Source organism: Elephas maximus, chromosome 1 (assembly GCF_024166365.1).
Source record: "Elephas maximus indicus isolate mEleMax1 chromosome 1, mEleMax1 primary haplotype, whole genome shotgun sequence".
NCBI lineage: Eukaryota > Metazoa > Chordata > Mammalia > Proboscidea > Elephantidae > Elephas > Elephas maximus.
Window position 1 is genome coordinate 15,450,355 of NC_064819.1, and position 13,761 is coordinate 15,464,115.

Genomic DNA, 13,761 nt, shown 5'->3' on the forward strand with positions numbered 1-13,761 from the left:
CTGTAGGTCTTAACCACTATGCCACCAGGGTTTCCAAATAGCCAATAAGCACATGAAAATGTACTCAACATCATTAGTCACTGGGGAAATAAAACGTAAAACCATAATAAGATATCACTCATCCCCACTAGCCTGGCAACGATGAAATAGACTGACAGTACCAAATGATGGCAAGGCTGTAGAGCAACTAGAACTTCCCTACGTTGCTTTTGGGGAAGTGAAATATGATCATTGCTTTGAAGAACTCTCTTGGACAGCTTCATATAAAGTTAAAATCTACCCTGTGGTCCTGCAATTCCACTCCCACATAAACAAAAACCTATGTCCACAGAAAGACACATACAAGGGCTTTCACAGAAGCCTTATTTGTAATAGCCAAACACTGGAAACAAGCCAGAAGCCCATCAGTGGGAGAATGGATAAACAAATTACAGTAGATATGTGTAATGGAACACTACTCAGCAGTAACGAGGAATGAGCTACTGATACACACGACAACGTGGGTGAGTCTTAAATACAGCATGTTGAACAGAAGAAGCCAGACATAAAACAATGCATTCTGTATAATTTCAATTGTATGAAATCCAAAACAGGCAAAACAAAGTTCTGTGGTAATAGAAGTCAGAAAGTGGTTGCCTGCAAGGCAGGGGTCAGCAGTAGATTGACAAGGGACATAAGTGGACTTCTGGGGTGATGGAAAAGTTCTATATTTCATTGTGGGTGGTGGTTACACAGGTGTATAAAATTGTCAAAACTCAGAACTGAACACTTAAAATCTGTGTACTTTATACTTCATTTTAAAAAATACAGGAAGGAAGTATGTTTTTATAGGACTAGTCCTATAAAGACGAATTACTGTTACTTCTCTTATTCTCCTCAGTTTGCCTCCTTTCTCTAAGTTAGAGAATGAAGTACTTTCAAAAGATGTGGCCACAACAAAAGCCTGTTTTTCCTGCCAACCCACTGGCTCCCAGATCCCCCAGGGACTCTCCACAATAAGTAGATATTGGCTGTTTCGGCTGAGCTCAGTGGATCCCTACGAGCTGACCTGAGAGGATATGGGGGCATGAGGTGGGAACCCAGGCCACTGAGGGTGCTCTTTTTACAGTTCTCCCACTTCTGCTTCAAAGATAGATGCTACACTTTCATCTGTTTATGCTGTGCTTGGAGAAAGTTCTTACTGTTCAACAAAAAATGGAGTCCTGTGCTGCAGACAGCAGCCCCTTGTGAAGTACAGCTTGTCTTTCCCGTCCCAGCCTGAATGGCCCCCACACAGGACCTAAGAATGCCAGCTCCCAGCTGCCTCAGGCTGGTCTTCTCCTACCCTTCATCCCCTGGTGCTCCTGGAGCAGCAGTGTTGGGTAACTGGGAAGGCCGTCTGACATGCCAGCCGGGATGAGATCTGGCATCACGATAATCCATAAGCTAGGGCTCTGAGATGTGTGTATCGGCTGCCCCAGCCACTCTGTAGCCACGTGACCTCTTCTTGAAGAGGATGGCCACGCCCATGCTATCATCCACCTTCACAGGCTTATTGTCAGGGTAGCATGAGATAACAGATCTGAAAACTACACGAGTTTTAATTTTGAACAAGATACCAGATGGAATCATTATCCGGTTTGTAAGTACTTCTGAGTTCCCACTCTGGATGACTGCAGATTGAAAGGCAGTCTCTCTTTGCAGTGAACTGAGAGTAGACTGGGGGAGGTTATGTGAATTAAGATGTAGAGCAACGAACACAGCAAATTCATCTCAGGGCACTGTTTCCATTCTTTCCATGCTTCGGTCATCACGAGAATCAATAATGCCTTTCAATAGATTATGATCTGCTGGGATTTCTAGAGGTATGCTATCCATTTACACCCTGTTCAATCACCATTCCCAGGCATCGGCCTTCGTAATAAAGAGAGAATCCTGTGCAATAGAACATGGGAACGGGACTCACATCCCTGGGTAGAGAAAAGAGTTAAGCACTCGACTACTAACCATAAAGTTGGCAGTTCAGACTCACCTAGAGGTGCCTCAGAAGAAAGGCCTGGCAGGCTACTTACAGGAGGTCACAGCCTTGATGCCTTTATGGAGCACAGTTCCATTCTGCACATACGGGGTCTCCATGAGTCAGAATCGACTCAGCCGCAACTGGTTTGGGTTAGGGCTGATGTCTACTGGCACTTGAATTGATTGTGTTCAAGACTAACTGATTAGCCATTCACCAGGCTTCTCTAGCCCTCAGTTTCTCCCTCTTGAAAAGAGACTAGATATTTCGTTTCTGAGGACCTGTTCAGTTATGAAATGCCTTGAGAGCAATAGTTGCAGGATGGTGCACAGAGTCTTTGCAGTCAGTAGAAGAGCTAGCAGGATGAACTTAGGGCAAATCACGCATTGTCCAAGTAAGGATCAGCTTCCTCTTCTATAGGATGAACTTGCCTGCCTTTCTGGGGATCAAATAGGATGGAGTGTGCAAAATTGTATAAAATGTAATTCTTCATAGAAAGGTCTGCTGTTGTTCCTTTGCTGGTGCTATAGAAATCGGAATACATGGAGAGAGCTTTAAAGCCATGACTAAGTGTGTGCATGGCAGTGTTGCTTAAATATGGCATAAGGGTCAGAGACAGAAAATAGAGACCGATCGGAGGGGCAGGTTAGTTAGAAAGGCTTGGAATCAGTGAGGTTCCACATTGCAGTCACCCATGAGTCCCGGGGGCCTGTATTGATGGTCCTTCCCTCACAGGTGACAGCAGAGCTTGATGCCTGGAATGAGGACTTGCTCCGGCAGATGAATGACTTCAACACAGAGGATCTGACCCTGGCGGAGCAGCGGCTGCAGCGCCACACAGAGAGGAAGCTAGCCATGAACAACATGACCTTTGAGGTCATCCAGCAGGGCCAGGATCTGCACCAGTATATCATGGAGGTCCAGGCCTCAGGTAGGAGATGGGACCTCTGTCATTCTCCTGGCTGGGGAGGTGATGGGAATGAGAATAGCAGCTTGCCTGTAACGAGCATTTCCACTCTGTGAATTTACTTTATTCCTACAGGAGAAAGAGATTTTTTACTCCCGTTTTAAAGAAAATGAAAGGGAAGCCATGAGAGCTAAAATCACTTGTCCAATATTGGTTGGGTAGGCTCCATGTTGTAAAGATGGGAATAGGACCAGGGTCTCCTGGTGCTGCAGAGAGAATGGGAGACCCAGTGATGGACATTTGCACAAATTATAAGAATGGTGGCCTGGGAGAACAAGCCAGGTTGGCACCAGTAGCAGACATTCACGGGAACAGTATTCAAATATGCAGATGTGTCTCCCCCCTCCCCCCTCCCCCGCCCACACCTTCCCCCACCAAGTCCTGCCCTCCTTGTCTCCAGTTCATTCCTCTCAAAGTCCTGTTTTTTATCACTAGTCTGTGGGTAAGTATAAGAAATGCTGATAAAAATTTATGGCAAGGTCATATAATTTTATAACCTCTCAAAAAATATGGTTGAGTTACTCGGTTTTGACTCCTTTTCCTGCTTGGGATTCATTCAATATCTGGCCAACATATATTTGAGCCATTACCGTTATACCTGCCACTCACCTTGGAGACCCCCAAGTCCAACTGAAGCTAGAGACTGTTACAAAGCCCAGGAGAGCTAGAAACCAGGCCTCCTGTCACCCATACCACACTCATTGCCCTCCCACCCTGATTTTACCCTAAGTACAGGTTCCCTCTCCTCCAGGACAAGGCAGACAGGGTCTTAGGCCATCAACTCCCTAAAACTCTGTTGGTCCATGTCACTGTTGATCATGAAGGATATTTAGAATCATAAGATCATCAGGTGGACCTTAGCAATCATACCAAACTTTAGGGTAGTATGTTTCTTTTGAGGACCTCAAAGGATTCAAAGGAACTTCACTTCTAAGTGGAGAAACAATTAGGAGTGACAGCCTAGGTGTTTCTGTTCACTTTTGTCAGCATCATCTTTCCTTGAGTTTTTGTGTTCTGAACATGCTACAGGCACCTCTGAGACACAGGTTTGCTTCTGGCTGCACAGACTGTGCACTGCACAGCCCCAAGAAGGACCATCCACACTGCAGTCTATCTGGGGATCTTTTTAAAATGACAATGCTCAGTCCCCACCTCCAGATATTCCAATTTCACTGGTCTGGATAAGACTTGGGCATCAGCAAAATGCTTTTTAGGTGATTAAGACAGCGTGGCCAGGGCCGAGAACCACTGTTTTTCATCACGATAATCACAGGAGCTGACATCTATGGCATGATATAGGACAATGACTAGATCAGGCGTTGTCCCCAGACGGCAGCGTCAGCATCATCTGAGAACTTGTTAGAGATGCAAACTCTAGGGCTCACCCTGGACCTACCACATCAGAATCTCTTGGGGTGGAGCCCAGAAATCCGTGTTTCTGTAAGCTCTCCAGGTCATTCTGATGCACCTTGCTACTCAAACTGGTCCCTGGACCAGCAGCACCAGCATCACTTGGGAGCTGGTTAGAAATGCAGAATCCCAGACTTGTGAATATGAATCTGCATTTTATCAAAATTTCCAGGTGATTCATGTGTACATTCAAGTTGGAGAAGCAGTGATCTTGGATACGCCCTGTACCTTTTCAAGGCCTTACTAGGGAAGTGAGCTTGGACAGTGATCCTTTCTCTATGATTGAGAACCTGATGTGTTCACGGTTTAGCCCTACAGCTTGTCCTCATGATGCTCATGATAGCTGGCTATCGAGCTAAGGCTGGGAGTCGTGAGAGGATGCAGACATGGTACCAAGTAGAGAGGCTGGGACAGAGAAGCTATGCAGGGATGCTCAGTCTCGTCCCTCGGAATGGATGTGTCTAACGGGAAAGAGCCTCTCTGCCTGGAGACCTGCAGCACTTAGTACCTCAGTGCTGGCGTGACCTTGGACAAGCCAGCCTCTGTCCCAAACGCCATGTATCCATGGTATCAGAAAGACTGCTGGGAGCTGGCAGCCCCTGAGAACTGCTTGTAACTGTGGGTTGGCTGTGCTTGGCGACCACATTAACCATGAGGGCTGAGTGGGTGAAAACACCCTCCCGGCAGATGGGTTGTCTACCCCCACATCATCCTGTTTAGAGATGAGCTTCGTCAAGAGAAGGTTGATTGGCCCCTTCAGCCCTCTCTGCTGAGACTAGCTGTTCCCTTGTTCCTGCCACAGCTCCTGGCATAGCCCACGAGGCTTCAGAAGGAATGGACCCAGCCAGGGGTTTCAGGGAATCCACTGCCTGTCTATGGCTGAATGCCTGGTTCTGCAGAAGAGGCATCTCATCCCTGGAGTGGAAGTGGGAGGACAGAATCACACCAGAGCTGGAGGCGGGTGGAGGGGGAAGAGCACAGGGTGGGCGTTGCCTCCAGGTGGCTGAGGAATACAGGACTTCTGAGATGCTGATTGAGACCATAAATGGCTTGGGCATTTGTAATGTATAGCTAGTAACACACTCAGATTAAAGGTAAAATAAGCTGTTGTCTTCATGAGACTATGTTGGCATCTCCTGTATAAAGGGGAGTGAAGGGTAGAGGGGGTTAGAAGCTGACCGAATGGACACGAAAAGAGAGAGTGGAGGGAAGGAACGTGCTGTCTCATTAGGTGGGGAGTAATTAGTATATAGCAAGGTGTTTATAAATTTTTGTATGAGAGTCCGACTTGATTTGTGAACTTTCACTTAAACCACAATAAAAACTAAAAAAAAAAATAATAATCTGTTGTTTTAGAGAAAGGACAGTTGGCAAAATTACGGGTTTGGTTGGTATTTAGCTCTCCATGTTTAATTAAGGACTTATGCTTTGATTTTACAATAGTAAATGGAAGTTACTTATTTTCAAGTGTAGGGTTTAAGACATTAAACCAGGTTCTCCTAAATCCTTCTGGTGTGCCAACAACTCTGGAGCAAAAGCCTCTGCTTAAATGAATTCCAGCCTTAGAAGTAGAAGGCAAAATAGGAACAATTTCTTAATTTGTTCATGTTCTTTCCTCATTATGGAATTATCTATTTGAGCCTTAACTTGGGAGGTGATAGGTTTTGCTGGTAGGAGCCAAGTTATGGAAAACCAAAAAAACCAAACCCAGTGCCGTCGAGTCGATTCCGACTCATGGCGACCCTATAGGACAGAGTAGAACTGCCCCACAGAGCTTCCAAGGAGCTCCTGGCGGATTCGAACTGCGAACCCTTTGGTTAGCAGCCGTAGCACTTAACCGCTCTGCCACCAGGGTTTCCCTATGGAAAACAGCCTGGCTGAATTCAAGGTCCAGCTGCACCACCAACAAGCAGTCTGACTTTGGAAGTCACTTTTGTCTTTAGACCTTAGATTCTTTATCTGTCCAGTGTTATGGATGGGCCTTGATTGCTAAAGTTCACTGCGGTTCTCGCTGTCCATGCTGTAGCCTAACCATCCTCATTGGTTATGTGATAGGTCTTTTTTTCATTGAAATCTGACCTTGTGACTATTACTCTTGACTTGAGGAGCAAGAGCTGCGTATCCTGTGGTCGTATTGCTTTTGTGGTTTAATCGAAGCATCAAGTTCTCTCTCTATGCAAAGTTTTTAAGTGAAAAATCTTTGGAGTCTGTAGCATTGAGGGTTAAAATTGACTGTGCCTGGGAAGAACCCAGCCTAAGCGTTTGAAAATAAATAAATTCTAAAAATAAATTGTTTTTTTCATTGGGCTTAGAGGGTAAGAGTACTGAGACTCTAGAGGCTCTCTGCCTGGGTCCTGGTGACACCGCTTACTAACTGGGTGTCCTTGAACATGTTACCCAACCTCTCTAAGCCTCGCCTTTCTCTGAAAAGTGTGATTTTAAGAATGTCTACCATGTAGCCATTGTGAGGTTGGAGTGGGCTAATACGCCTAAAGAGCACGGTAAGGGCTCAATAAAGCTTGACTACTCTTCCATTTTATACTGGTATTCTGGCACATACCACATTCCTTCAGGGTGATTTGCGTTCCTGTAGCTTCTCCAGCAGCATGAAAGCAGGGAGTTTTTCTTCCCCCTCTTTACAGTCCCAGCATCTGGCAGAATGGTTCTGTCTCACACATGGCAAGTTCTCAGTAATGTTTGCTTAATTAATCGAGAATGAACATCAGTGTGGGTGGTGCAGATGTAGGTAAAAATAATAGAATACAAATAGGTTTACTCATGCCATACAAGGAAAGCAAAGGTTTGTGTTTTTCCAAAATGAAAGCCATTCTGGGGTTAATAGGAGTGTTAAGAGGAGTGTGGAACTGGTAGGAGCTAAGGGGTGGGGAAGTGAGCCTTGATGTAGCACGCTGGTTCTCAATCTGGTTATTTATTTAGAATCTCCTGGGAAACTTCTTTAAAATACCAATGTCTGCCCACCCCGCTCTTCAGAGATTCATATTTAATGGGTCTAGAATGGGCCCAGATTTCTTAAACTTCTCAGGTGATGCTGATACACCGTCGGAGTTGAGAACGGTGATCTAAAAACCCGATTAAAGGGCTTTGTCATTTCTGAACTGAGTGTGGTATAGAGGGGGTGACAGAGAAAGAGGCATGGGGAGGGGACAAGAGAAAAGATGTTCTCCGTCTGAGACAGACATACTCTTTTAAGAAGACACAAAGAGTTAAAAACATGTTACAAATATGGGCAGCAGAGCCAGGAATACCTAAATCTTACCCTAGACCACAGCTACCCCTCTCCTGGAGAAAGTTAAGTACCCCTGGGCCTGGCGACAAAAGAAAACAAGCAACTTTTTATTATTATCTGTCTGGCCTTGAGTCCTAAATAAACTCCAAAGCAGAGCCCTCTGGCAACTGAGTGTAGCTTAAGGAACGCCACTGTCGCTCAGGTTCCTGGCCATTGTACCATCTTAACAAGTGATTCAGAATCTTGTCTGCATGTTGGGATCATCCTGGGAGCTGTAAGAATTACTGATGCCTGGTGGCTCTGTGTTTAAGAGCTATGGCTGCTAATCAAAAGGTCGGCAGGTCGAATCGCCAGGTGCTCCTTGGACACCCTATAGGGGCAGTTCTACTCCTATAGAGTTGCTATTAGTCACAATAGACTTGACAGCAGTGGGTTTGTTTTTTTTGGTGGGGGGGGGTGTCTCACCCACAGAGGTTATGACGTTATTGGTCTAGGGTGTAGTCAGAACATGGCGAATTTTAAGAACTCTCCAGATGAATCTAATACAGTAAAGCCGGAAAAAACCAGAACCTATGTAAGGCAGAAACCTGTCAGAGAAGGAAAACTCAAATATTTTCCACTAAAACAAGCAATAGAAAAGTGGTAAGACTTCACCCTGTCAAAGGCGAAAAACTGGAGAGACCTGGGAAAAAAAGGCAGTGCTGTCAAGTTCCAGCCCTCACAGGTGTCGCTGAATGAGCCGGAGCTGAGAGCATTGGTCCTTTAGCATCCAAACCAACTGAGTTTCTAATGATAAATATTGAGTGAACACAGAAACACCTGTCAGTAAGATTGTATGTTTACATCATGTACAAGCCATCCAATAAACCCATCAGTAATCAATAATGAGTAGGTTATTTCCCTAAGGGAAAGAAAATGTGGGAAAATGAATATTTCCTGAGCCAATAAATGCCGGGGACTTCATTTACCCTTTCGCTTAATCCTCACAACGTCCCTGAGAAATAGTTGGCGATTCTCATTTCAACAGGGAAATAAATTCAGGCTCAGAGAGGGTAAACAGCCCAGCGTCTCACAGTTAATAGTTTGCCAAGAGTGGATTTAAATGAGTCTCTTCTTCCCCACAGTCCACATGTACTTCCCACCATAGCACATGATCTCAGCTCCTCCCTAAAGAGGCTTGTTTGTTCATTTAATAGGTGTTTATTGGGTGACTCGATGCAGAGATGAATCAGACAGACATGGCCCTGGTTGTAGGGAGCCCACGGTCCCATGAGAACACAGACTAGTTAGCAATCAGCCAGCCTCAGAGGAAGTGTTATGGTGAGGGTGAGGATGGGCACAGAGCATTGTGGGAGCACACAGAAAGAAACCTCAATACAGCTTTTTTAAGAGGCCGGCAAACTGTTTCGTTAACATACGATTTACTACTTGATCGAAAGAGCAAACGTGCCTTTGAATATTTCTCGCAGCCTCTGAGGAGGAAGAGAGTTCAGTTTACGATTAGGTTGAAAGCAGTAATGTCAACACAAGCAAACGCTACTTCCTGTTAACTGATGGATACTTACTGGTTGGTGGGTTTTCCTGGGCGCCTGTCAATGTGTTTGGGGGCAGTGGGAGAGAGAGGAGAGTTTCTGTTTTTCTAGATGGGGCTGGAGTAGGTCTTCAAGCCCTTCGCATTCACTCCGTGCTTGTCACAGTGTGTTGCTGAGGAAGGCTGAGTGCAGGAGGCATCTTCCTCACCCGTTTTATTTCCTGTGTTCATCTCACATAAAACAGTACCAAGTAAGACAGATCAAGCTGAATGGCTGTCTTGGGGCAGGCTAGGAGCCTGTTCTCGGTGATGCCCTAAGCAGGGGGCTGGCCTCCTTGATGAGTTACCAGGCTTGGAAAACCCATTTACATGCAGTTTGGTAGAGGTGAGCCATGAGCCTCACATAGGAAGACACTTTGCCCCAACCCAGCATACTAAACACCAGAGACGCATGCAGAATGGAAACGAACCGGAATAAATCCACGTTGTGGCTGGAAGCAGGAAAGAGTTTCCACTTCTGCAGATGGATTTTAAATTACATTTCCAGAAAATAAACATAGAGGTCAAGGGTCATTCCCCTGTGCTGCGTACCGCAAAGGTGGACGTTTTTGTATTTCTTATTTTGTATTTTAATCAAGAAGACGTTCTACACCTCATCCTGTTGGTAATTGAAAATAGCAACTAGAGGGAGTTGACTGCCAAAAGAACAAGCCGTTCTTTTCTCTGTCTCCCACAGACATTTCAGGAGCCGGAACTTGAAATTATGAAACTTACAGAAAAAATAAACATGAAAAAATACTGAAATTATTACCCTATAACACCAGAAAAAAACTTTTCCCACTCTACCATATTGTCCTTACATAAAACACTATTTTTGCCTCCAGAAATGCATTTTCTTGAGCATGAACAGACTTTCCTCATACACCCCCGACTACATGCTGCCAGTACGTTGGTGGTGGTGGCAGTGGTGCTGCTGAATTTCTGATGGTGTGAGTCAGAGTAATGGGGAAGTCTCCCAAAGGAGATTTATTTTTTAGGTGCCCATTAATCGAGATTGGTAGGATCCTTTTAGTTTGGTCCCCATGGAAGTGTACCACCCTTTGCTGACTTATTTGCTGGGCTGTCAAGTCTGAACCCCATTGTTGATTGGGTCCCTATTTGACAGCGTCCCAGGCAAGGTGCAAGCATCAGAACCACAGCTGTATTGGGTCATAAATTATAGGATGAAGAGCAGGGGAAGGATTTGGACAGAGAAGCTGCAGTACAGGTAGCCACTGACTTAGGATGCATTGGAGTTACAACAAACCACACATTTACGCCCGTCATTCTTTTTTGTTTGTGTACATCTTATTGTTAGTAATATGTCTGGTGGCGTAGCGGTTAAGTGCTATGGCTGCTAACTAAAATGTCAGCAGTTTGAATCCACCAGGCGCTCCTTGGAGACTCTATGGAGCAGTTCTACCCTGTCCTGTAGGGTTGCTGTGAGTCAGAATCGACTTGACGGCAACAGGTTTGGAAACCCTGGTGGCATAGTGGTTAAGAGCTGTGGCTGCTAACCAGAAGGTCGGCAGTTTGAATCCACCAGGCGTTCCTTGGAAACCCTATGGGGCACTTCTACTCTGTCCTGTAGGGTTGTTATGAGTTGGAATCGACTCAACCGCAGTGGGTTTTTTTGGTAGGGTCGCTATGAGTCAGAATGGACTCAACAGCGGCAGGTTTTACGGTTTTCAACATTGCAGTGCATAATTTGCTGATGTTATTATTCTCAAGCCAATCCCGAAGACAAGTAAAGATTGGATTTATAAAGATACTAATATTAAAAGGCAATAATAATGAAAACTAAAAAAAAAGGAGAAGTATTTGACTTATATCAGGACTGTACTTAGATCAGAACTGACTTACAACGGGGTCAATGGAACATAAGCTTGTCATAAGTGGGGGACTACCTGTACTACCTGGCTTTTAATTGTTTACTTTTTTTTTTAAAATCAGGAATTGAATTAATCTGTGAGAAAGACATTGATCTAGCAGCCCAGGTGCAAGAGCTATTGGAATTTCTCCATGAGAAGCAGCAGGAATTGGAGCTGAATGCGGAGCAGACCCATAAGCGGCTAGAGCAGTGCCTCCAACTGCGGCACCTCCAGGCAGAGGTCAAACAGGTGAGCCTAGCCCTTCCATCTTCAGCCTGGGTTTCCCAGCCTTCTGAGTCGGGCATGGGGTCAGTTTCTGGTAGGACCTGAGGCGTACAGAGCCACAGGTACCTCCCTTTATATAAGCAGAACTTAGAAAACAGGTAGGTTATAGACTTGGTTGTATTGGTTTCAGAAGGCTAAACAGTTATTACAAATAGACCCAGTGGTACAGTGGCTCAGGCTACAAAACGTTGTTTCTCTGTCTCATAACCATCTGAGGAGTGCATTCCAGACTTTTCCAAAGTTTTCCTCATCATTGAATCTATGCTTTTTCTATCTTTAATCCTGGCACACTGTCCATGAGAAATACTTCCTCAAGAAACATATCTGGGCTTTATCTTCAGGATTGATTCATTTGGGGCACCTGTGTGCCTAGTGTAGTGCCTGACACATAATTGATAGTCAATAAGTAGTAGCAATTACCAGCATTATTTTCAGTGTGTGTGTGGATCTTACAATAAAACTTTCTTTCCATGTTAAAGCTGATTTAAAAAAGAAAAAAAGCATTCTTGTTTGCATAAGACTTTATACTAGACATTTTGTCAAGGGACATACCCAGATCTTTGAGCATTTGACCACCAGGAACAGACATACAGTGACCAATGGGATATTTTAAAAATATTGTGTATTGATTAAGTGATAATTATGATTAACATAATAGGGATTTCATATTTAGAAAAAGTGGGGTTGAAGAAGTAAAAATATACAGTTCCATTTAATGAGCTATGTGCCATTTACTCACATCTCAATCAATCCTCACAACTACTCTCTGAAACAGATGTTATTCCTATTTTACAGACAAGGCAGCACTGAAGCTTAGGTTATCAGACAACGGTCACACTGAAAAAAGAATACAGCACCGCTGTCCACAGGTTCAGGAGGCTTTCCCGGCAGGGCAGATACCTATCACTTCAGGGGTTACTCCTTTCTGCTCCACGTTCTCCCAGCAAACCCATTCCCCTGCTTCGACTAGGCAGAGCCCCGCCTAAAATATCCCAAGCAGAGAAGCACCCTCCTCTTTTCAGCCATTTTCTCTGAGGTACACTGTGGCCGCTGGAGCCTTTGGGTTTGACTTCAGCCTCATGATTTAGCACCGAGAACAAAAATGTCATTTTTAAAATTTAATTATTGCTTGTTCCTGTATATTCAGGGAAGCCCTGGTGGCGCAGTGATTAAGAGCTCAGCTGTTAACCAGAAGGTTGGCGGTTCAAATCCACCAGCTGCTCCTTGGAACCCTTATGGGGCAGTTCTACTCTGTCATATAGGGTCACTATGAGTCAGAACTGACTAGATAGCAACGGGTTTGGTTGGTTTTTTTATATTCAGGGTATCTCTCATTAATGCCTCTGTCTATTTATTGTATTGTTATGTATCGTAATGGGAAAATTATCCTCTCCCACTCCCTTCCTCTTCCAGTCAGTCCTTAGCCAGAGCCCACACACGCTATGCTAAAAATCTGTATTCGATGAAATCACTGAGCCCCAAGCAAGGCCAGATCGCGCTGCTGCCATACAGGTTGTTTTAGCATTGGGATCACACCTGAATCTCTGGAGAGACATGTTATTCACTAGGACGTGGTGGGAATTCTAGCAGGCCCAGAGCAGTAATGATGGTAAGAAAAAACAGACTGTCTTTTCGTATAAGAAGTGCTTTCGCATTTATGATGTCATTTTAAGAGTAAAACGAGCCCATAGGGGAAAGTAGTGTTATGCTTATTTTACAAATGAGGAAAGTGAGGCACCATAAGGATTAATGCTCCCCAGGGCTTCTTGACTAATTAGCTGAAGCTTGAGCCTAGGCCTCCTAAATCTAAAGCCCTACAAGTTGCCTCTACTGGGCCCCACTCCCATCCTGGGATTTCAGGAGAAATAGGAAGAAGGCCTCCGGCAGGGCACAGTCTGGGATTTTCCTGACTTTCTCAGCAGCACCATGACCTAGGCTTGTCGGAGTGTGGCACCTATCTGATAGGCCAGCTGGGGTTCCAGTAGCTTGTCTGAGTCTCTTCTGCTGTTCATACTTGGTTATTTCTGCCAGTGGAAGATGGCAGGAATGATAATCTAAACAAAACAGATGACGGGAAAATCCTTCCTATATGACTTAAAACATATAGTTTTGCTTTTGTTCCTGGTTATGTACCGTGTTTTTATGCAAATAACGCACACCTTCTGCGTTTGTTTGCCAGCCTTGCCTTTCCTACATGAGGATCCTCACAAGTGCTACCATGCCAATCCTCTTCCACACGTTGCTGTAAGAAAAGTAAGCATAGCGTGCTTATAAAAATACCTCGAGGCAGGGAGGTCACTGACAGCAAACAAACGCAGAAGGTGCGTGTTATTTGCATAAAAATACAGTATTTATTTAGCTCCAGCCTCAGTAGTAGAGTCATCTCCCAAATTATGTTTTTCTTGGCTGATACTA

The 13,761-nt window shown here is 44.8% G+C and overlaps 1 protein-coding gene across 21 annotated transcripts in view; it reads left to right on the top strand.

Annotated features, from left to right (window-relative positions):
- Positions 1-13,761, top strand: part of KALRN (kalirin RhoGEF kinase) — a 792,110-nt gene that overhangs the window by 447,038 nt on the left and 331,311 nt on the right. For all 21 annotated transcript variants that reach the window (XM_049878536.1, XM_049878496.1, XM_049878604.1 and 18 more), the window contains 2 exons: positions 2,732-2,927; positions 11,144-11,310. In XM_049878536.1, the coding sequence (XP_049734493.1) occupies positions 2,732-2,927; positions 11,144-11,310 (363 nt within the window). The remainder of the gene's footprint in view (positions 1-2,731; positions 2,928-11,143; positions 11,311-13,761) is intronic.